Source organism: Manacus vitellinus, unplaced genomic scaffold (assembly GCF_001715985.3).
Source record: "Manacus vitellinus isolate BGI_N305 unplaced genomic scaffold, ASM171598v3 scaffold_27_pilon, whole genome shotgun sequence".
NCBI classification, from domain to species: domain Eukaryota; kingdom Metazoa; phylum Chordata; class Aves; order Passeriformes; family Pipridae; genus Manacus; species Manacus vitellinus.
In genome coordinates, this window is record NW_021940039.1 from 10,125,315 (window position 1) to 10,149,169 (window position 23,855).

A 23,855-nucleotide genomic window follows, 5' to 3' on the forward strand; every position below is an offset into this window, starting at 1 on the left:
CGTTCGACCCAGACAACCTGGAGAAGTACGGCTTCGAGCCCACACAGGAGGGGAAGCTCTTCCAGCTCTTCCCCAAGAACTACGTGCGGTAGGGAACGAGCAGCGCCCTCGGCGGGGGCGAGGCATGACCGGCACTCGCAGGACTGGCTCTGGCACCGGACATTAAAGCAGATCCTTCCACCTTGTCCCTCTGCAATGTGTGATTTAAATCCTGGGGGAAACTGGCCGTTCATTCCACACAGTTGTGCCTGGAGAGCACAGCCCTCCCGGGAGGCTCTCGGGGTGAGGGGCCTGTGAGGTTTCTAAAGACAAAGTACTGCAAAGTTTAATTAAACTCTTAAGAGTTAAATTAAGGATGAAAACGTTCACTCTGGGAGACGGGAGGCATGTTCAGTGTGTGCTCTGAGCATCCACTCTGAGTCCTGAAGGTGGTGTCTGCAAACCCCCATATTTTCGGGGCTGGGGAGGGCCAGGAGGGGTTGATGCTGTTCTGGCTCCCAGGTCCAAGTCCTGCAGCCCCAAATCCTCACACAAGTCAGTGCAGGGGCACAGGGTGTGGGATCACCCACAGTGGGGGAAGGGAAGGCACAGCTTTTCTTACTCCAGTTAAAATCTGCATTTTTCACTTCCTGTGAAGCTCATCAGAGTAACAGTTATACACAGGGGGTGGTTTTCTGCCTTCAGCTTCGGGTGCAGCACCTCAGCCCTTCCTTTCAGAGGCTTTCCAGCCAGGACACTTTGCAGGTGGAGGGGTTGGAGAACGGGGCAATGCAAAGCTGGGGAGCAGCAGATCCTGTGCTCCTTCACACCAGTTCCAGCTTGGTCTTCACCACGTCACTGCCCCCACACCCCATGTGAAGGCAGATTGTAACTGGAGTCTCCTCTTTTTTCTGAGCAAAGCAAGGACTGGCCTAAAGCCTAAACCAGTGCCCCAGTCTGGCCTCAGTGACAGCACTCCAGCTTTGCTGCCCTCAGGCTGTTTCCTCTCCATCTCACAGGGCAATAAAAAGCGTTACAAGCTTTAAAACAGAGGTACAAGGACACACCCTCGATGTTCCCAGGAAACTGGCTTGTCTGCTCTGACTCCCAAAGAACATTCACCAAGTGCCCTCCAAGCCTCAGCCAAGTTCCTTTGATTTTTAAACCTCAAAACAACCAAGAAAAATAAATCACTTATATTGGCTTTATTTTAGAAACATCCAAAAATAGCATGTTTTGGTTTGGTTTTTTTTAAGAAAAGCTCTTGTTTGCAGTACTAATATGAATCTTCATGTAACAGTGCTCAGTGTTTTTCTAAAATACACACTCGCCCCTGAGCAGGGGGTCTCAGAGCAGTCAAGTTCTCATCTGGATCTCATTTGGATGCAGCACTGTTACACAGAGATCTGTTGCTGGTGTTTCTTTTCCCCCAGACAACTCATCCTTTAGGACATTCAAAGACAAACCACCCAAGCTAAGACTTACCTAGTTTAAGCTGGTTTTTTGTTTCTAGGGAGAGATAAAATGCTCCAGAAAGGGTGTTTTGCTGATACTTCACAGTGAAAAAAGAAAGCTAATGGAGCAACCATGAGAAATCCTGCAGCCATTCCTGGAGGTAGTTTGGGCAATGCTGTTCAGGTTTTGGTTTCTGTACGTATTTTGAACTTAAAAAGATGTCAGGAAACACCACTTAGACTGTGTGGAGGTTTTGATCTTAAAGCTGTTCACCTTTAAAAAACTGAAAGATCTTGACTTTGGACCTAAATGTGGAGAGCAGAAAACATGAGCTGGATACAAGAGGCTGTGGGGGGCAGTTGAGTGGCACTAAATGAGGGCAGGGTCACTACAGGGTTTATCTAAACCAGGGAGGGATGAGGGAAACTGCCAGCAGGGGAGGAGTGATGGGAAATGGTGGAGGTGCAGCAGGATCCTCACAAGAAAGGCCCTGCTCACCACAACACTTCCATCTGCACCTCCTGAACCAGAATGGCTGTTAAAAATCTCTCCAAGCACACTGCACTGTGCCTGGCCTGCCTGAGCTCTTCTCAAGGGACTGGTTTACACATCAGCCTCTGCTCAGGGGCTTTCCCAAGACATTCCGGGAATGTTCTGATCACATGCTGGGTCTACTCATAGCAGCACAGTCTGGTTTGTGATGGAAGGAGGAGAACAGGCTTAACAGATCAATGTGAAATGCAAACCAGCTTTGAAAGGATCCCAATCTGAGGTACAAAGCCTGTGAGAGGAGGGCTGTCCCACCTGGAACCAGGACATTAAGGGAAAAACTAAATAAAGCTGTCTGTGCTTGACCACAGGCCTCTAAGCAAAGGGTTTCCCCTGTGCTGAAAATAAAACACTGGGAATTCCATCAGTGTGGGCCTTGAAGGACTCCCAAGCTCAGCAATAAAACTGGGAAGGCCCAACAGGAGTTAGGCAGGGTGACAAGTTCAGCTGTCACTCTCAGTTCAGTTTTCCTGCCCCTCTCCCTTGGGACTGGTCAGTGCAAACTTTCAGCTGTTCTTCTGGATGGAGATCCAGGACTTGGCACGTCAGGAGTGCTCCCCAGGCTCATCTCCCACCTCCAGACATGGAGGATGTTGTCGTAGAAGGAGCAAGTGGCCACGATGCTCGTCTCCTTGGGGCTGTCTGGGGACCTGGCCAAGCCCCCACTGCTGTCCAGGCCTGTTCCATTGGGGCTCCTGGCTCCAGGCTCAGGGCCACTGGCTGAGCCGGGCTCTGGGCCTCCAGCCAGGTCTAAACTTCCCTTTAAGGCAGAGCCCCTGCCCAGGCCAGGTTCCCCACCCGGCCTGGGAGCTGCCCCCACTCCGAATGGCACGGCCGGGCCTTCGCTCTCCTCATCCAGGATCACATCAAAAGTAGCTGTAGGAGACTCATAAATTATCTTCAGGTTTTGGACCTGCAAATTCAGCCTCTCATCTCCTTCCTCTGCTCCCGGGAGCTCCTCTGAAGGCTGGCACATGGCAGCAGGGTCCTGTGCTGCAGGCAAGGAATCCCTGGGACACAGCCTGGACCAGTCAGCCCCGTAGGCCAGGGAATTGTGCAGGACATAGGATGACAGGATGGCACATTCCTCTGTGTTCTCCGCTTTAAAAAAGAAAATAAACCCATGAAATGAGCAGAAATCCAGTTGTGGTTTGGGGCTGCTCAGCAGCCACCCCAGCACGGGCTGTGTCCCACGGGAAGAGTTCTCTGATTATTGCCTTCTTCACCACAGGGTGAAGCGTTCCAGGAGGAAGGAGGTACTGACTCAGCCACCTCTCAAAGGCTTGGATTCTCCCTGGGCAGAAGAGGGTTTAACATGCATGAGCTTTAACAGCCTCATTATCCAAAATACCCTCAAAGGCTCAAGACAGACAGGAGTGATCACACCACGGTCTCCACTGAGCCAGGAACACACCTGGGAGATCTCCAAGCCAGGTCCTGGTTATTAATTCATTGCAGATGTTCTTCCCATGAGCCATCAGCATTTAACTGACAGTAACTGGACATCAAGTTCCTGCCTTCCCTATACAGGAGAAATGTTACCCTCATTTCCTAAGCTGCCCAAGGTCTGAAGAAACCCAAGAAGGCTGTAAGACTGCATTTGTAATGTGAATGCAAACAGCTTTTTCATCAGGGAAATACCTAACAATTCACACAAAGGGCTTATTCAGGTTATTCTGGATTAACCAGGCTGCTTAGCACCTCCTCCCTGAGGCAATACCCGGTTCCCCAGCAGGGCAGTGACTCCTGCTGACAGGAGAGCACCACCTGACATTCAGAACCACCTCTGTGAATCCTCACAACAAACACAAACTGGAATGGTTGTGTCAACAGGTAATCACAGAACCACAGAATGTTCTCAGTTGAAGGGACCCACAAGGACCATCAAGTCCAACTCTTAAGTGAATGGCCCACACAGGGGTCAAACCTTGGTGTTACTGGCACCATGCTCTGACCAACTGAGCTCATCTCACCAAAACCAACCAGTGAAAAGGAATTATGAGGGATTTACATATGAGCAGTGACAGGGCCTTTGCACAACCCAGCAGGCCAGCTGCGAGGACAGAGCTGGAAAAGCTGGAGGAGTTACCTTAAACTGGAACAAAAGTCTATAGATATCACCTAGATGCTTCTAGAAAGACAGAGCTGGAGCTCCCCTATGAACCTGGAAGCAGGACAGGAGAGCAGCAGGGCAGCAGCAGGAGTGTCTCTGCTCCCTGCACACTCACCCAGGCTCCCACGGCAGTCCAGGATCTTGAATCCACTCTGCATGCAGGCTGCCAGCAGCACGAAATCACGTGTGGGGTGCCACTTCAGCCTCCACACCCCTCCTTCCACGTGGGTGTCAGCCAGGGGCTGCTTCATGTTCCTGCTGTCCCACAGCAGCACGTGCTCGTCGTAGCTGGAGACACCACAAACAGCAACACAGAGGATTTGGGGCAACAAGCACAGGAGAAGGTTAGGACAGATCCCATGGGATTCCTGGAGAGGCAGCAGCGTGTCCAGGGAACAGAGGAGGTTGGTCACACCAGGGAAGAGCAGCTGGAAGGGACTCACCTGCCCGTGGCCAGGAGGTTCTCCCGGTGGGGACTGCACTGAATGCTGCACACACCCATGGAATGTCTGCAGGAGAGGGGCAGAGCAGAGGGAACACACAGCAATGCACAGCTTGAGAAGGGATTCTCCCTTGAGTTTTAAGGATTACTGCATCAAGGTGTCTCAGAAAGGAGAGGAAGGTGAGCTCAACTTCCAGTCCAGTGAACCCAAGCAGAGTTCCATCTACACAGTCCAACAGCCTCCCCAGGGCAAAACTTACCCTCTCACAGTCTCTCAGCACAAGTATTTTCTAGTAATATTTACACCATAAATTGCTGTTCAGAGCCCTGAAGAATTTCAGCAGAACAACTGCATTCCCAGGAGACTTTACTCCCAACATTAATATTTCCATGGCAGCAGTGCCCAGTGTATTTTAAGGTTACATATAGAATTTCACTGGAGAGTTGTCTATATTGCTTTAATCATATTTTAAAAGATGGAAAAAGAGAAAGAAAAGGGATCACTTCAAATAAGTGAACAGTGGAGAACAAAGTATTTCCTAAAAAAAATTCCATAATAAGATATCCAAATTTAACACATTAAAAAAATCCCAAAATAAGAGTAAATCCTTCTCTTAGAAAGGATGCTTCTCTTAGAAAGAAGCTACCACCACCTTCACCTGTGGAAGTCAGCAGCTATGCTGAAGGACATGGAGAAGAAAGTTTCAACCTGAAGTTGTCCTGATGGAAAAAACTAATAGATGCCTGCACTTCCCAAGGCAGGCAGAACCAGGACTCACTGGCACTGCACAGCTCTGGATTTGGCTTGGGAAGGGGCACAGTGGCACTTACCTCCTGCTGGTGAACACTGGAGCCTCTGGACTGCACCTGGTGTCCCAGCCCTTCAGCAGGCTGTCATCCCCTCCTGCCAGGGACAAAAAGCTGTAACCCCCAGCACCAGCCAGTGACAGCACAGAGCACTGAGACAAAGAATTCAGTCTGCAGCTTCCTCATGTGGGGCAGCTCCAACCTGTGGTCCCTGTGACAGCACTCCGAGAATGGCTGGAGGCTGTGGTCGTGGCAGGCTCAGGTTGGATCTCACAGCAAAAAGGTTTTTCCCCAGAGGGTGTGTTGCCACTGCCAGGCTCCCCAGGGCGGTGGCACAGCCCATATGGCTGCCAGAGTCCAGGAGGGTTTGAATGTGCTCTGGGACAGGTGGGATGGTTTGGGGTGTCTGTGCAGGGCCAGGGGTTGGACTGGATGGTCCTTGTGGGTCCCTTCCAGCTCAGTGATACAGAGCTGATGCTTTCCAGCCCTGGGGTCTCTTAGAATTTAACAGACACACCAAACATCACACTGAGGTTCACAATATCCATCACCACAGAAAACACTTGCATTAACAATATCCTTACTTTGTTAAGGAAAAAAAATTAGAAGTCAAAAGGACTGGACTCAGAAAGCTCTCTGTCTCTTTTGCACACTGCCAAGAATATAATCTCTTTTGCCAAGAGCCACCCAAAGTTCAGTTTACAGGGCACAGCTTCTCCTATTGAACTCCAACTACTCCCCACCATCAAGAAGCCTTTTACCCCCAGCAGAGGCTCCAGCTCTTTCAAGAGGTGTGATGAAAGCACACCCGACCCTGGAAAGTAAAATCCCAAGGAACACACATCCCTAAACAAGATGCCCCCTGCCCAACACCCCCAAAGAAGATTCCCAGCCCACACAGACCTGAATACACGATATCGGTGTCCCAGTAATTAAAAGCAGCAATCCAGGCCTCAAATTTGTGAGCTTCCCACTGGCTCAGGACATGCACAGAAGGAGAAGATTCATCTATGGAGAAAAGGTTCAGCTTCCCCTCTGAATCACTGCTGATCACTCTCAAAGGACATCCACTACAGGGGATACAGGGAAAACATCAGGAATTACTGAATCGTGTTTGATTCGGCTGAACACTGACAGGAACTGGCAGCACAGTGGCAGGAATGACACAGTCATATGATTCTTTTCAGCTTCAGCCCATCCCACCCTAAAATCAGCTGCCCCAGTGACCACCACTCCCTGATCTCACTGGGAGCCACCACTCACACCCATGGGAGGGAAGGAACCACCCTCGGCTCTGTCCTTCTCTGAGATGCAAAACTGGACTTCTCACATGCTTGAGATTACATCAGTAAACAAATTCCACGTGAAGAGTGATTTTTTTTTTCCTCCAAATTGGACTGGCAAGGACCTTTCAGAGTCTCTCCCCTCTTCTGGAGTACAAAGAAATGTTTTATTCCCCTGCTATCGAAGCACTGGCTGATCCTGACCTTTCCTGCTCTCTTCCTGTGCCACAGTACAGTTGCAGTTTCTGGACACAGTGACCTTGGAGCACTGGCAAAAGTTCTGCAATTCTCAGTGCACAGATTTTCTGACATTTCCTGACATGAACTAAGTCCCTTTTATTTAGTTGCTTGCAACTGCAGGTACTGCCCTGATGGCTCAGGGCTTCTTTCCAGTTCTACATGGAATGTTAGTTACACGCTGAATCTCCCAAATTTCCACGTAAGAGATACAGGGTCACCCCTTTCTGCAGAGAAATTATTGGTTTCTAGGAGAAAGTATTGGTCTCTCAAGTGACAAAAGTGACAGGCTTTAAAGGCACTTTTCATCACTGCAATAATCGAATGTAAGGAAGGACAAAGTCTAGCTGGGAATTCTACTTATTCATTAAACAACATGCACAGAAACAGCTTTAATTAGCAAAACCTACTAAGTATTTGCCCTAGAGCATTAAGCAATGCCTGCCTGATCCCCTCAGTTTCCAGCCTCACACCAAAGGCACCACTCTCTGTTTGCACTCACAGGACACATTTACCTCCCCTCAAGGTACAGCTAATTCAGGGTATTTCTTGCAGTGATGCCGTTTCTGAAATCTCATGTATGAATGTTTGGGAGGAAGGAGCCACTTCCAAATCAGTTCTCTCGTTTCTCACACATGTTTAAACTTCCTACATGTGCTATTAGTAGCAGTTCTTAAGCAGAACTTCACATTGAAATTTCAGCTGTTCTAAAAGCAGAGTTGAAACCAGTGGATCCATCTGCATCCCATTCCAGTCTTTCCTTTTAGCAAAGGCAACATAAGACACGTCCCTGGCTCACCTGCTGCCATTCCCCAGAGCACAACCTCACATTTGTTGCTGTTTTAGCCTCTGCTCTTGTTACAGTGGCCACAGTACATGTCCGTGTTCCTTTGTTACCCTTGCTCGGGAAACAGCAACTTCCAGAGCAGGACCAGGGACACTGGGATGGAGAAAGTCAAACCCACTAAAGACTCATTCATCCAAGTCCTCAGCTTCTCCTGAAAGTTGTCCCCCACACACTGAGCCAGCCTTCACTCCCCTCCTCACCACTGCTCCCGTCCCGTGGACCAGTCCAAGGACAAGGCCAGTCGCTGTGCGCCGAGATCCACCCTGAAGCGTGGCTCCAACATGCAGCTGTTCTTCTACTGGAAACAAAAGGAATGGGTTAAGGCTGGGAAGACAGCAGGTCTGTAACAACGGGTGTACTGCTTATTCCCACTGCTTATTCTCTCTTTTCCAGAGACTGGTAAGCAGGAGGGTCCCACAGAACTAGATAATCACCCAGTACCAGCTGAGGGGCAGACATGCCCACACAGGATCCCACCCTTCTGCTGCCCATCCCCTAAACTCTGCTTCCTCTCAGGGAATTATGAAGTGCAGGAGAAATGACAACCTGACTGTGGGATTCCCTTACAGACTTTGCTCTCTGGGAATGGTTCTGATCACTCCCTACTCACCACAAAAGAAACCCCACTCCAACATTCCTCCTGGCTTCTAACAGCTTTGCACCTTCTGCTGTTTACCAGTTAATCCATCCTTGTTCTCGAGTGACAGTTCCAGGGTTTGTTTCTGCTCCCCTCCTGCCCCTCATCTCCCACTGTGCAGGTGGGCAGAGCCCAGCCTGACTCTCTGGTGCCATGAACGAGTTCATAGAATTTATGACAAACATCAGAAGACAAAACAGGTGTTTAAAAAGCTAAGCAGACTGAGAAAGCCATGGAAACCATCCAGCTTTCCTGCACACTGCTAGTAAATATAGGAATGTATCAAATCTGGGCTAACACCAGCTACAGCAGCAGCAGGCCTTGCAGCCACCCACCTCACTTCCAGTCAGGTGGCAAAACTCCACGGCGCCTGTGGAGTTTGCAATGCCAACCATGGGATGTTCTGCAACGGGAACGTGGCACCTAAAAGACCAAATTAAAGTGGTGAATGTCCACAGCTCTTCTATTTTAGGAGGAGAGCAGAGTCGTAACTTTTATTCCAAGATGCCCAAGGAGAAGGTACGTGACCAAAAAGATCTCATAGTAAGAAAATCTAAGGCTCCTCACGCTGCCACAAGCCTGTGTGGAGGGGATTAGATGTAGGGGAGATGTACTATATGCCATTATATTAAAAAATGAGGTACAAAATCACTGACCAGCTGCTCAACAAACGAGCAGAAGGTGCAACACAGCAATGAGGCACTCTTTGCTCACTGGAACAAACGAGAAAGTATTTCCCTCCAGCAAGTCAGGGACCATTTGGGTGGTAAATATTACTGCTGCTGCCATGCTAAGAGCCAAGAGAGATTGCCTTGGAGCCCCTGCTGTGCACCAGGCCTGGCTGGGCCAGGATGTCCAGGGTGGCACCAGCCCTGGCCCGTCCAGCGTTACCATTTGATGTCCAGGACAGCGGCCGTGTCGATGCGCTGGATTTCGGTCAGTGGGATGTAGGGCTGCTCCTCGTTGTAGTGGTACAGGTAGAGGCGCCCGGTGCGGTCACAGGCCCCGTTAGAGCTGCCTCGGGAATCGCTCTGTGCCAAACATCGGGAAGAACAGGGCGGGATTAGCCGTTCCTGCCCTTCTCCGGCGAGGAGAGGCGAGGAGGAGCTGGGCTGAGGCTCTCGCTTTATCCCTTGAGAGATAAAAGCCACACAGCCCTGTGGGGCCGGAGGGGCCCGCTGCCCCCTCGGGCCAACCCAAGCGGGGACAAGCACTGACCGGCGCCGGGGGACCGCCCCAGGAATCGCGGCACCGGACCGGGCCGGGGCATCGGTTCGGGGAAGGAGCTCACCCGGAGCGAGAGGCCAGCTGGAGGAATTGAGGGCTCTGCCGGGGCAGGCGGGGGATGGGAAGATGGGGCTCATCCGGGGCGGTTGCGGGCGGGGATGGGGATGGGGTGGGGCTCTTCCGGGGGGCCGTGCCGGGCGGACGGGGCCGGGATGGGGAATAGGGCGATGGGAATGGGGGTTCTACCCGGGCGCGGTGCCGGCTCACCTTCTATAGCGGGCCGGCGCGCAGGTGGTAGGTGCGCAGGGCCGGATGCTGTGCCAGCCCCTCCACGGGCACATCCACGGCGTGCGACGCTGAACTCCGTGTCCAACCACTGCAGCAGGTGCAGGTCCGGCACGGCCCGCGCCATTGGCGGGCCGGCACCTTCCGGACGGCGGCACCCTACACCGTCTGCTTGCCCGGTCAGGCGGGCCCGGGGCCCGGGCCTGCCCGCAGAGCGCCACCTTCCTTCCTCGCAGCCGACCCTTTTTCGCAGCCGCCTTTGCCACCGCCCAGCCCGGGCGGTCATTGGGCACACCCTGGGGTCCCCCTGGTTTTGTCCCCGCTCCCTCCCAACGCGCCTCCCCAGGGAAGGGGATGCAGCTCAAGCCCCCGCCGGTGCGGGATCGCTGTTCGCAACCCGGCAGCTGCTCACGAGAAAGAACCATGGCCAGCCTTCCCTCGGCATCCTCCCCCTGCATCCCGGAGCCCTTCCCCAGCCCCCGGCGCTCCCCGCTCCGCAGAGCAGACACATCGCTGTGCCCTCGCTGCAGCTGTTGGAGCACGGAGGGATCGCACCCCCTGCCCCGAGCCTTGCCCCGAGCCTTGCCCCGAGCCTTTCCCCCGCTCCTCTCCCAGACGGAGGATGGGTCCTGCACGCCCGGGATGCAGCACACCCCGCAATTCACACCCGCGCTGGGCTCTGCTCCCCCGGCCTCCCCTGGAGCCTGGATTGCTGCTGCTCCCCAGGAGGAAATTCCCGCAGGGGTGTTTCCCAACCCAGAGGTGTCATTGCTGAGTGAAAACAGCCAAGGCCTTTCCTTTTGGTGTTTTCCCATAACCAACACTACATTTATTGACGCTGAATTTCATCTGCCAGTCTGCCTCATAACATCCTTCTGCAATTCTTCACTCAGCCTTTATTATGTTATGACACCGAATAGCTTGCTCAGTGGATGTTGTCACCTTCCTCACTCATTACTTTTCCCAATTATTTTTTAATATATTGGGCATCCAACTGTTCACTTCCCTCCACTAAAAAAAACCCCTTCCTTCAACTATTCCTTTCCCATCTTTTAAACAGTTGTTTGTCCATATGTCATTCCCCCTTTTCCATCAGCAGGGTTTTTTTTCCCTCAAGTGCCTTGAGCAAAGTCAGGATTAAGTGCATTTTGGAAGTTCAAGCAGACTTGTAATACTCAAATCCCCTTTTCCCTGCTCGTTGATGCTACTGAAACAATTCCAGCAGTTTTGAAGCACAACCTCCCTGTACAAAACCCACCCAATATTCAGCCACTGGTGCTACATCACATCTAGGAATTTGCTAAGTGCAGGTGGCTGGAGTTTGAAACCCCTTCCAGGAGCTGCTGTGCCCTTTGCTGTGACACTGTGCCAAGGGACAGGTCACCAGCCCAGCTGGGAGCTCAGTTTATTCACCCCTGAGCTCCCCCAGAGCTGCAGGTGGCACCGGCTGGTCCTGGCAACTTGTTACTGCTCATTTCAGCTGAACTTTAATCTCTTCCCAAAGCACTTCTGTTCTGAACAGATTCTCTGTGGAGTTCTCCATATGGAAGTATTCCTGTGTGAACTCCCCCAGCTCTCTCACAGGGAACATTTGCAAACGATTCACTGATTTCCTTCCCCTGAGACTTTCATCTCCAGGTCAGCCCTGGCCTTTACTGTGCATCACGTCTGACTCCAGCAGTGCCCCTGCCCCTGATCTTTTCAAAACTATACATGCAAGTTTTATGACTTGAATGTTCTTTGTATTCCACTTTTCTTTGCATTATTTTGGGGGGTTTTTTTCTCATTTTCCACATTTTACCTGCCAAGTCTCATTTCCGTCTTTTTCATTTGAACATATGCTCAATTTATAAAGGATTTCTTCTTACTCTGAGTAAGAAGTTGCTGTTTAATCACACCAACCTCTTTTTGTCCCCTCAGTGCTGTTTTGCAGGGTGGTGAAGCTTTGCTCCTGGCCCCTCTGTGGTGTCTCACACCATCTCCATGCCCCCCACAAGCATTTAAGTCTCTCAGCTGCTCCTTTTACCTTCACCAGTTTCACTTAAATTAAATCACAGAGAAAAACCTGAGACAGTAACCCAATGGGTGTATCCAAGGTTCAAATAGCAGAAGGCAAACAATACATTATAATTTTGTGTCCCTTAAGCCAGCCAGGATTTTCCATTGTGACTTCTGAATGTTTGGAATTGGCAACACCATCCTACTTGGATAAGGAGCCCTGGGGGGTACCTGTACCAACATTTCAGGGTGTGTTTACCAGGGGCTTGCACCCCTCTGTTACAGCCAGCATCAGGAATGCTGCATCCTCCCAGCCTGAGCTGGATTTACCAGATTTTCCTGCAGGAAACATCTTGGATGAAGAATCTCCATCAGGAGCAGGTCCTTGGAAAGTCATCTTTATCAGAAGTGCCCAGGCCTGCTCCCAGATACAACCACAGACCCCAACCTGAGCTTTTTAAATACTTGCCCATACAGAGACATCCCTGTCAGCCTGGATTCTCTGAGGGAAAGGAGGTCCTTTACAGGAGCTCCATCCTCTGAAAAAACAGAGTTAGGAAGTGGAGCTGCCACACTGAAGTCTCTTTTTGACCCTCCTTACAGAGGGTCAAAGATCTGCCACAATCATTGATCACACACCTTCCCACTTCCATCAGGGACCTGCTGTGCAGGCAGGGACATCCTTATTGCAGTCCCCAGGTCTTTTCCAAGAGTCAAAATCCCTGGGGCCACTTCCCTGCTCTGGCACAAGGACAGTCTGGAGTCAAACATCCCACACTGAGGTCAGAACCTGTGTTATTTCACTCTGCAGGGTGTTTGGGCAATTGTTTCTTTCCTTTGGGATGTTCACAGCCCTCTAACCCCGTGGGCATCTTCCCTCCCCACCTGCCTCACCCCACCCTCCCAACCCCTTTCCTCCCACATTCCTGGGATCAGGATTCCCCAAGCCCCACCATCCTGGCTGTGAAGATTCTTTGAGTCCAACCCTTTGAGTCCCATCCCTTCCTTCATTCCCTCCTTTCCCCCCTGCCCCACCAGGCCTTGCTCTGCAGCCTGTCCTCATCCTCACTGCAGCCACATCACAAACATCAGCACTAACTTTTCCCTGCTCAAAGTGTTTAAAGACTGCACTTCATTTTGCTAAACATGATGCCTGGTAATAAAATGGAAAACTGGCAGGACAAATAGCAGCCTTTTAAACAGGCAAGGAAAAGAAAAAAAAGGCAATACTTCTGCCCTTTTCAATGGATTGCCTCATATAAAAAAATATTCCTTGTGTCTCATTGTATATTCAGCAAAACAGTTCATTTAAAGCAAAGAACTGAATGTTTCCTTAAAAAAAAAATAAATCACCCGTTACAGGAAAATTTGAGTAGGTCCTGCTTGACTTCTTCATAATGAAGGGCATTTTGGGCTTCCTGAACAGAAAAATTACAGTACAACCATGATTTAAGAGTGGCAACTTGACCAAGTGCCTGAAAGTGAACTTCCAGCAGGAAGTTTCAGAAGTTCTTTGTTATTTCCTAAGAAACTTAAAGCCAAAGAATGAAAACCCACCCAAATGTTAATAATTCAGAACTTCCTGTGCAGATATTAGAAACAGAATGTAATATTGGAAGTCCACAGCAGTTCAATTTTCTAACAAATTGAATACAAGCAAGACCAACACTGCAACATGAAGTAGCAAAGTGAATCCTGATTGAAAAATGGAAATTCTAAACGGCTTTTACAAAAAAACTTTCACCAAGCACTCCAAGAAAGGCTCTGCATTAAGCACTCAGCAGCTCACATTCTTCTACTGTGAAGCAAGACTAACACCTGGCACTAAATTACCCATTTAGTTCTTCAGAAAATTCAGTTGATGGACCTTATATTTCTAAGGCAAAAATGAAAAAGAAAAAAGCTTTCAGATAAGTCATGAAAAGAAAAATAGGCATGTGCTCTGCAAGGGAAATCCTCCTCCCAGACTATTTGTACTCATTAACACATTAAAAACAAAAAATATCAAAAAGTGATTCTTGGACTGATGACAACTCTTTAAAAAATTAATAAATAACTCAAATTATTAAATAGTAGTTCATTGAAACATCTCTGCACATGACTGGAGTATCTGCTGTGCTCACAGGGAAGCCACGAGGGCACCACATCCCCACCCAGCTGCTGCCTGAGCTTCCCCACAGCTGCTTCAGGTACAAAGGTTTGGGAACAGAAAGCTGATGGAGCTTTCCAAATCCTGGCTGCTCCAAGGCCCATCTCCAGCAGCCCCTCTGAGGCTGCAGCTGCCTGAACACACATCCCAGATGGTCCCTACAGCCCACACCAGCTCCTGGGGCACTGCTTCCCACCCCGCAGGGAATTCCAACATCCAGTGTGACTGTGCTCCGCCAGCAGCTGGAAGGGAACGGGAGAAAGCCAGAGAGCAGACAAGGATTCATTCCAACCTTTACTTTGTTTGCTCTTTTTTTTGTTTGTTTGTTTGTTTTGCCAATAGAACTTCCATGCAGAGTTCTCCAGAGTAAGTGCTGACGCCGGGTCTGCCCGCCGGCCCTGGCACTGCCACAGACACTTCTGCCACATGGGAGGAAAAAGCTTTTGCTACATGACTTTTTTTCTTTTTTTTTTTTTCTTTTTTTTAAACTTTTAGGCCAACAACATGTTCTCCTCTGAACATTACAGTTAATGAGTGCTATCAAGAATTCCTAACAAAAACTGTACATGAGTTTACAAACGTATTAACATATAAATAATGAGAAGCTTCCTGCCTGGAGCCTCCACAGTAGTCTTTTTGCTTGAGAATATAATACTGGAAGGGCAGAGCCAATCCCTTTCCACAGCACCAGTCAGAGCTGGCTTAGTCCAGTCAGCCATTCTGCTCAAGCATCACAGGGTTTGTCTTCAGTGCCTCTGGCTTGGATAAGCAGTCTGTCACACTGTGCAAAAGCAAGAGCCCAATGCCTCTGGGGAGGAATCCTGCTGCTGAGAGGCCTCTGCCACCCGGTCACCGCTCCGGGCCGAGCTCCTGCTGGAAGGTCCTTTTCTTCTCCCGACAGTGTTTCTTGTGGGCAGGCCAGTCCTTCTGCTGGCACTGCGACCCGCAGTACCGGGCAACCTGGCAGCGCCCGCAGATGTTGAACTCACGCAGCTGCAGGAGCACAGGACACGGTCAGAGAGGCTGCCCAGGGCCAGGGAACCCCACAGCATTCCCAAGGGGAACCCCCACAGCATTCCCAAGGGGAACCCCACAGCATTCCCAAGGGGAACCCCACAGCATTCCCAAGGGGAACCCCACAGCATTCCCAAGGAGAACCCCCACAGCCTTCCCAAGGAGATCCCCCACAGCATTCCCAAGGGGAACCCCCACAGCATTCCCAAGGGGAACCCCCACAGCATTCCCAAGGGGAACCCCCACAGCATTCCCAAGGAGAATCCTTTCTAAAGCATTCCCAAGGAGAACCCCCACAGCATTCCCAAGGACAACTCTGACATCACTCTCAAGGAGAACCCCCACAGCCTTCCCAAAGAGAACCCCCACAGCCTTCCCAAGAAGAACCCCCACAGCCTTCCCAAGAAGAACCCCCACAGCCTTCCCAAGGAGAACCCCCACAGCCTTCCCAAGGAGAACCCCCACAGCATTCCCAAGGAGACTGACAATCAAGTCTTTCACGTTGTCACAAACAAGGTGACTGGACAAGGTGGAATTGGCTTTTAGGATTGAAGGAGGCCAGTGGTTAGAATGGTATTGGGAAGAAATCCTTCCCTGCATTGTGAGGATGGGGAGCCCTGGCCAAGGGTTGCCCCAGAGAAGCTGTGGCTGCCCCATCCCTGGAAGTGTTCAAGGCCAGGTTGGATGGGACTTGGAGCAACCTGGGCTAGTGGAAGTGACCCTGCCCATGGCAGGGGGTGGGACTGGATGAGCTTTAAGGTCCCTTCCAACCCAAATCAGTCTGGGATTCTGATTAAGGAATTCACCCACTATTTAAAACAACCTTCCCAGAACGTGGGTTAACCAGGAATAAGTTATGCACTCAGGCTTATGCTGGTGACTGGCTGGCTTTGGAGCTGGAAAGGAATCTCTGGATCCACTGCTGCACTCAGCCAGCTCAGCTCCTTGCCATTCCAAACTGAGGGCAGGCTTTTGGAACCACTCTCCCTCCCAGGTGCTCTTCAGCTGGGAGGGAAGGAGGTGACCTTTAAGCTCCCTTCCCACCCAAACCACTCTGGGATTCCATGAAACACAAACTCCCCCCATGACTGCCACAGAACAAGGAGGTTTAGAAGGGACTGCATTTGGTAGGTTTTACAGTTGCTCTTGTGGAATGGGCTCAACAGACAAAATATTGGAGCACTTCACACTTGCTCTCACAATGCTGCTGTTTTGTCAGCCTGAGTTTTGAACTACAAACACCTTCAATTCAGAAATCATCAGGAGGGCTGCACAAGCTCAGCCACTGCCAAACAGAGTTACCCAGTGAGCTTCTGTACTCTGACCCAAAGAAAAGGCAGAGCTCACACTTTGTCAAACACAGGAAATTCGGGAGGGTTTTTGCAAACATTCCCCTCCCCAAAGCAGAAAGTGGAACTCAGTGATTGGAGCCCACTCAGCATTTGCTATCACAAGAAAGGCTCTCATTTATAGATAAGGACATTTGTGTGACAGAGGCTCAGCCCCTGGACAGCTCATTTCTCACTGTATTTTGCTTTATCTACCTGCAGCAAAGCACAGAACTCACTTTCCTCCCAGTTCTCCTCTGAGTAAAGGCCACTCAAATTCCCCCTCTGCTCAAGAAAGGTTAATCAGGTTATTTTTTGATTCTGCTATTGCCCAAAACCTCTTACAATGCTTCCTGCTGTCTCACACAGCTGCTCACTCATTCCAGCTCTGCTCCCCTGGAAAAGCTTCCACGTGGCTTTTTGTCCACTCTGCAGAGCCCCCATTCCTCCCAACAACACTCACTGCTCCAAGTCACACCTACATTCCCTCCAAGTGAAAATTATCACAGGGACTGAAGGTTCAGGCCAAAGAAAACCTGATTAAAGGTTACTGCTTTTAGCAACTGAGTGGCACAAGCAAAGCCTTACATTTTAAGGAACAAATAAATCCCTGGACACAAAGGCTTCACTTGCTCCCTCCCAGCTCTCTGGACACACCTGTTTTTCAATCATTGTGCATGGGGGGTAGTGACATTCATAGTAAGTGCAGGAGTTCTCCTCCTCCTCCACGACATCCCCGTTAGCATTGTAGTATCTGGTTACATTCAGGACAGGAAACTGCTCTTCTATGGGGTCTGTAGGGAGCTGTTGGATTGCCAGCCAATACAGACTTTGTTCCCTGGGAAAAAAAAGCACAAATTTGGTACATGAACTCATAATAAGCACACAGGAAAACTGATTCCAAATTTATTAATAAAGCAAGTAGAGTTCACATTGTATTTAGCCTCAGACTACACATACTGCTCATATATTGGGTATTTTTAGGGGTACTTTAGCCTAAGTGTAAAATCCAAGAGTTTAAAATTATCAACCAAGAAACATTTGCATCAAGCAAAATTATTTCTGTGCAAAATTATTTCCTTCAAGTCAGAATCATTTCTGCCTTGAAGGCTGTTTCTGGTACTCCCAGAACCATTCTGAGCATTTGTAATTCACTACATCTTCTCAAAATCAGTTTAATAAGCTCTGAACACCCTGATCTTAAGGATACTGCAAATGTTTCAGGAGAAGAGTGTGATGTGGAGCCTGTGGTCTCCCACTGTGTCACACCATCAATTAACCAGATCCACCCTGACATTAAGTCTGATGTGCTGAGTAACATCAAGGAAATATGGGATGTAGGAAGCTCCCACAACCTGCTGGTGAAAGGTGATGGGATCTGAGCCCAGGAATTCACTTTGACTCTGTTCAACCCCAATTCACAGTTCCAAGCAGAGGCATTTTGCAGCTCCTGGCTGCTACAGGTTGTGTTGGACTCGCAGTGCCTGAGCATGAGAGGCACAGGGCAGTGAGAACTGCACTGGGGTGGGAGGGAACACAGGCCTCCTGTTCACTGCTCTGACAGATCCTGGCACTGCAGGACCTTGGGATAACACCACAGGGTGGGATGGTCCTGCACAGCAGGAACAGCAAGTACAGACACACCACCAAAGACAGAGGGACGTGCAAGGAGTCCGAGGTCAAATCAAAAAGGCTCTGCCAAGATAAAATCACTACAGGAAGGAAACAATTTAAGATATTTTCATTTTTTATGATGGCAACCCCCTGGCAGACTTTGACACACCTTTGTTTGCTAGAGATCTCTTCAGCTTTGGGCTTCCACCCCCAGGGCACGAGGCGCAGATTGTCCAGGCGGTTGTCCACGGTCACCGAGTTCAGATGCACCACCTGAAATCCAGGAGCAATCCCTCCCCGGTGCCTCTCCCTGCAGGAGACAAAACCAGCTGGAAGATGAGCAGTGACCAAGGCTCCACAGCCAAAAAATAAAGGATCACACCCATTCCAAAGCAATGCTGCATTTTGTCACCAACACAGGCCCAGGACACCTTGGGCTGCCCACGGACTCCAGGGGCTACTTCAGAGCACCTCCCAGGAGAAAAGGACTTGTTCCAGGTTATTTCCATTATAAATGGGCTGAATAAGAGCCACTCATGGTAGAGTGTAACTGGAAAGATATTGCTCAGTTCCAGAGACTACAACTTGCAAGAGATCCATGGAATTACCATGTTCCACAGAGCAGACTTGAAAGGTGCCAATACTGGTTTATTATTTTAACAGGAAACTCTATCAGACACATTTGTGCAATCCTGGCACTGGTGTGGAGTCACAGAGCTCATTATTTTATGAAGAAATGTCATTAACAAGCAACAGGACAGAGGTTTCACTGTGCATGCAAATTCTTTTTAGACTCTAATTTTGTGTAACATGTTGAAAGTCTGAAATTACTCCAGAATTGACCAAGAGACACCTGAAACTTGCCCAAAACCCAAAGCAGGACTATTAGCCAGGAGATGGCTGCATGGTGAGTCCTCCCTACTGCCTTCTAACAGTCTCCATTTCCCATTCCACCTTCTTCTCCTCTCTCCTTTCTGTGTTTCATCAAGTTCACTCTCAAACACCTTCACACCTGGACAAGTTTCCCTATCACTTCTTGTGGGAATTCCCATCCCACCTGAAAGGTAAAGCCTGGACAGAAGCTGAGCCTCCACATGTTTGCTATGCCATGAGGAACTTCCCAGCACAGGCAGAACAAGGACAAAGGGTTATCCTCCTCCCAGGAGACTCTTCCAACAGCTTCTCCCAGCTGCACCCAAGCCCAGCCTGGACACTGAGTCCTGCTCAGCCCTTACTGAACATTTCAGTTTAAAAAGTTCATTCAATTTTAAAGAGATATTTCCCCAAGTTCAAAAATTCCCACTTTTTTTTTTTCCCCTTCACAGAGCTCAGCATTACCCAGCAGAACAGGGAAACTCATTTCAATGTGACTGACAATGAAAAATGTAGGATTTTGTTTCCTTGGTCAAAATCCATCCAGATGCAACTAAATTATATACCCTGGGGGAAAAAAAACCACTTGGAATTCAGACATGTCACAAAATTTCCTAGAATTTAATGAGTAAAATATTCACACATGGTCCAAAACCTCCTAAAAGTTTTAATGAGTCCAACTCCCTTGGAGAGGCTACAAGCAGCACCTACACAGAGCTTGTGCTCCAGCTCCCACAGGACAATTCCTGTAAGGACAGACCTGCACAAGGACAGAGCCTGGAGCCTCCTGCTTGGAACCTCCTGGGCCTCCAGGGAACAGCTCTTCCCTTTGAAGGTAAAATGACTAAAATCCTTCTTTTGGGGGGAAAAAAACACCAGGAACCACAGACCTAAAAGCAAACAAACTATGGAAAGGGTCTGCTGAAATGCCCTGAAGGAGGAATCACAATCACAACTTGGTTTGGGTTGGAAGTGACCTTAAAATTTACCTCATTCCACTCTCCTGCCATGGGCAGGGACACCTTCCACTAGCCCAGGATGCTCCAAGCCCTGTTCACCTTGGCCTTGGACACTTCCAGGGATGGGGAATCCTCTGGGAAATCCATTCCAGGGCCTCACCCCCTCACAGGGAGGAATTTCCTCCCAATATCCCACCTAACCCTGCCCTCTGGCAGTGGGAAACCACGGCAGGAAAAGCTACTTTTGAGTTGTTGAAGGCCAGTGAAGGGTCTGGCAAAGGGAATCAGGAATCCTGAGGGTTACAGGTGCCAGGAGGGAAAGTGAGGGTGAGCATCAGCCAGATATGGAGACAGGGAAGGAGTTCAGGTGCTTACACTGAGCCTGGGACAAAGTGCCAACTGGAGAGATGGGATAAATATGAACAAGGAATCCCAGAGGAGACAGAAGAACAACAGCAAACTGAGCAGGGGGAAAAGGAAGGGGAGTCCAAGACCAAGTTAAGAAATAATTTTTAAATGGATTAGACAATGAGAGTTTAGAAATGTTGGGGAAAGAGAGAGGATTAGACTGTCCCTGACACCAGGAATTCACAGCAGAGTGGCTCAGACCTACCCCTGCTCCTACACAGCCCAGACCCACAACCCCCCAAAAGCAAATCCTGACCAAATTCCCTCCCACAGCGAGCCCCTCTTCCCCTCCTTGTCTGACACCACCCTCAGCTCCATCACTGTCAGCCCTTCCATGGCCCCAGGTGACAAAGGGTGACAAAGGGTGACAAAGGCCACAGGGAACGTGGAAGTTGGGCCTTGCTGGTGAGCTGTGAGTGTTAACACACCCCTGGACTGAGGTACCAGAACCAGCAGTGCCAAATCCAGGATGCTCCCTGAGCTCCTGCAAGATGCCAGGGAAAGCACTTCAACCAGGACTTTTGTTCTGGTTTTTCAGCAGCTCAGAACAGACACAGCGATTCCAGGAACCAGAGCAGAGCAGGTTTCAGGCAGCAGGATGGTAAGTGCTCTAAAAAAAACCCTAAAAACCCCAGAAATCAGGTCTGAGATGTCTTTTTGAACATGCAGTTGGTGATATACTCATGACTAATCTCCTGATGCTGCTGTTCCCCAGGGAACATCTCTGCACCCAGCAGAGCACAGCGAGCTGGGGGTGCTGCACAGGGAACAAAGGATGACAGGCTCCTGCAGGTCCCCAGCCAGGGACACCAAACCCTGCTCTGGGGGAGGCAGAAGTCCATGTGGAAAACACAGCAAGCACCAGAGAGGCTGAAGAACTTTCAGGAAGTCCTTCCTGTAAGAATTATTGCAGCACATGTGGGGATTTTTCAGCTCTTGGTTCCCACCTGCTCCCTCTCTGCAGAGGCCAGGAGGGCTTGTGGAGAATGTCCCTGTCACAGCTGCAGCTCCAGCAGCTACAAGTTTTCTGTCCCAAGGGCCTCATGACACAAACAAAGATATTTGCTTAATAAATTAAAAAGAAAATTAATCAAAAAAATCAAAAATCTGCATTATTTGCATCTAACACTTGCTGCTCACTGATCTTGAACCACAGGCACACAGGTGGGTTGGTTTTTCGGATTTTTTGGGGTCCATGTGCAGAGAACAATGAAATCACACACCTGTATCTGAGTAATTCATGTCCTTTGCTTTCCAGCTACCCCAGGAGTAAAGGCTGGCACTGGGAAGTGCAATGCCTGGTACTGCCCAGCTCTCCTGCCTTTCACAGGCTCCAAAACCTCCAGCACTGCTCCTCCTCACCAAGGGAAGGACCTGCCACCCCTCCCCAGCTCAGGTTTGTGCTCAGAGCACGTGAGTAAAACTGATCTGCAGGAGGGGCAGGAATTACACAGCACCTGCAGCCAAACACCACTGGGGACTCAGTCACTGACCTGCAGGACGTTGGGCTGTGATTAAAGATGGAAGGGACCAAACTGAATCTACAGAAACAGCTGAAATATTTCATATTTTCTAGAAAAATTTGACTTTGCAGCTTCAGAAGTGCAGCTCCACTTGCCTGGCAGCTGAGCCCCCAGCTCTGTGCCCCTCCAAAATCCCCATTACACACAACCCCTCATTTTTAAGCCCAGCACACGCTCCAGTGACACAATTTGAATTTCCTAACTGAATACATTTGAATTATTTCCCAATTTGAGTAAAACAAAGCAGAAGAGGCAATGACTGGGCTGTGTCATGAGCAAACAGCTGGACTGTCATCACCTGCACAGCCTTCAACCATCAGCCTGAATAATTTTAAGGTGCTGTTTAGTGCTTCTCACAATTATTAGTGTGTGAGGTTCACAGCAGTGGCTGTCAGTGATTTACTCCGCGTGCTGCAGCCAACTTCATCATTTCACCCAAGTTATGTGTGCAACAAGATTAAACATTAACAGAAGCAGGTTAAAATCCATATTTAATGAGCAGATTGTAAATAATAATAATAGTCTCATATCCTTCCTGTCTCCCTCCAAGCCTGGTTTGGGGGATAAAAGGTAACTTGGAATGGTAAAGAAAGCACAGCCACATTCTGAGCACTGTGACTTCTAAGATAGTTTATGGAAGTGAATAGAAAACATGCTCAATTTTTTTAAAAAAAAGGGTTTTAAAAGAAGTAACTGTTCTCCTTAGCAGAGAGAATCTGCCAAACTCACACCTAGAAAGAGCAAAATATCAGCTCTGGGGGTGAGCTGCTCTCACAAGGGAGGAAGTTGCCCCCCGAAATTCATGAGCAGTCATGAGGGATTCCAAGCAATGATATGGAGAATATGGAAAATAAGACATGAACCATCAGCAGCACCACTTCAGGCAGCTTTGCAGAAAGCCACACAAAACACCCCAAAGTTTTCCCTTATCAGAAGGTCCCCTCTCTCCAGGGCTCTGCCAATTCTCACTGGACAGAAAAAAACCAACCCACAACAAACCCCCAGTGTGTTTGTGTTCACCTGTTAGGTGGAGCCATCCCCTGCTCCCTCTCAAAGCTGCAGTTTGAGCAGCATTTCTCAGATGTAGCCAGTTCTGTGACCCACACTCACCTCTCACTGCTCTCCCTGCCTGTGAGGCTTTACAGGCTGTGCTGTGTGAGGACTCAGGGCAAACCAAGTTATAACAGATCTCTGGTTTCCAACCCTCCTGAGAGGACTTAAAGCACCACAGGCAGAGAAATACCCCCCCAGCTGGGGGGTCAGCTGGGGGCAGTGACCCCTGGCAGTTTGTCTCTCCCCAGTACCCACCAGAGCAGCTCGTGCAGGAGGCGCCCGGAGCCCCTTCCACGGTTCTTGTCGAAAGCATAAGCAAATATTTTAGCACCATTTCCATCAGCATCCACTTCCATCCGAGCCTAGGGAGAAGGGAGAGCCTGTGAGATCATCCAACAGCAGAGCAGAGCACCTGGGATGGGGGAAGGACCCAGCATTCCACACTTGTGTCCCACAGGTCACTCGGCCACGGTGGAATTCCAGCTGTTCCAAAGCCAAAGGGACCAACCAGGCTGCTGTGGGTGATGGAGCTGGGATAGGGCAGGGAGGAGCTGAGCACAGCAGGATCTGGATCCTGGATCTCTGCTGGACAGAGAACAGCAGCAATCCAGTTCTGAGCCCCTGGGGCCGGGATCCACATCGGGATCCACACTGGAATCTTTGATGGGATCCAGGCTCCACCGTGGCACTGAGTCTCTGCAGAGCCACCAGGGCTTTGTTTTCAGTGTGGCCCTACACCCACCCCATCAGGGGGGCCAGAGAAATGGGGTCCTGCCCTTTGTTTCTCCCCTCCACAACACGGTGTTGGTGCCAATGCTCATAAACTGCAGCAAGGACTTCACCAGTTTTGGACAGTCCCAGTGTGTCACCACTACCAGTGACACAGCAGCCACCAGAGAGGAGGAAGGGGCAAACAGGGTGGTCACAGCTCCTACAACTCCTCAGAGCAGCCCCAAAGCACTCACTGCACTGAGGAACTCGGTAAGAGATGGTCCCTCCTCCAATAACACCCCAGTTATAGAAGGTTTTTTTAATCATTCTCTTTCTCTTTCAAAGCCTTGGTAGAATCCACTCA

At 49.8% G+C, this 23,855-nt stretch overlaps 2 protein-coding genes across 2 annotated transcripts; both read right to left on the reverse strand.

Moving 5' to 3' along the window:
* Positions 1–1,223: 1,223 nt before the first annotated feature.
* DPH7 (diphthamide biosynthesis 7) lies at positions 1,224–9,619 on the reverse strand. Its single transcript, XM_029960608.1, has 9 exons — positions 9,602–9,619; positions 9,241–9,380; positions 8,685–8,772; positions 7,913–8,007; positions 6,249–6,415; positions 5,370–5,442; positions 4,540–4,605; positions 4,212–4,384; positions 1,224–3,084 (listed from the first exon to the last, which is right to left on the reverse strand). The coding sequence occupies exons 1-9, from the start codon at positions 9,617–9,619 to the stop codon at positions 2,477–2,479; spliced, it is 1,428 nt and encodes a 475-aa protein (XP_029816468.1). The 3' UTR covers positions 1,224–2,476.
* A 3,561-nt stretch (positions 9,620–13,180) lies between these two features.
* ZMYND19 (zinc finger MYND-type containing 19) lies at positions 13,181–23,138 on the reverse strand. The gene is made up of 4 exons (XM_018074276.2): positions 23,036–23,138; positions 18,134–18,274; positions 17,008–17,188; positions 13,181–15,001 (listed from the first exon to the last, which is right to left on the reverse strand). The coding sequence occupies exons 1-4, from the start codon at positions 23,134–23,136 to the stop codon at positions 14,858–14,860; spliced, it is 567 nt and encodes a 188-aa protein (XP_017929765.1). The 5' UTR covers positions 23,137–23,138; the 3' UTR covers positions 13,181–14,857.
* Positions 23,139–23,855: the final 717 nt, after the last annotated feature.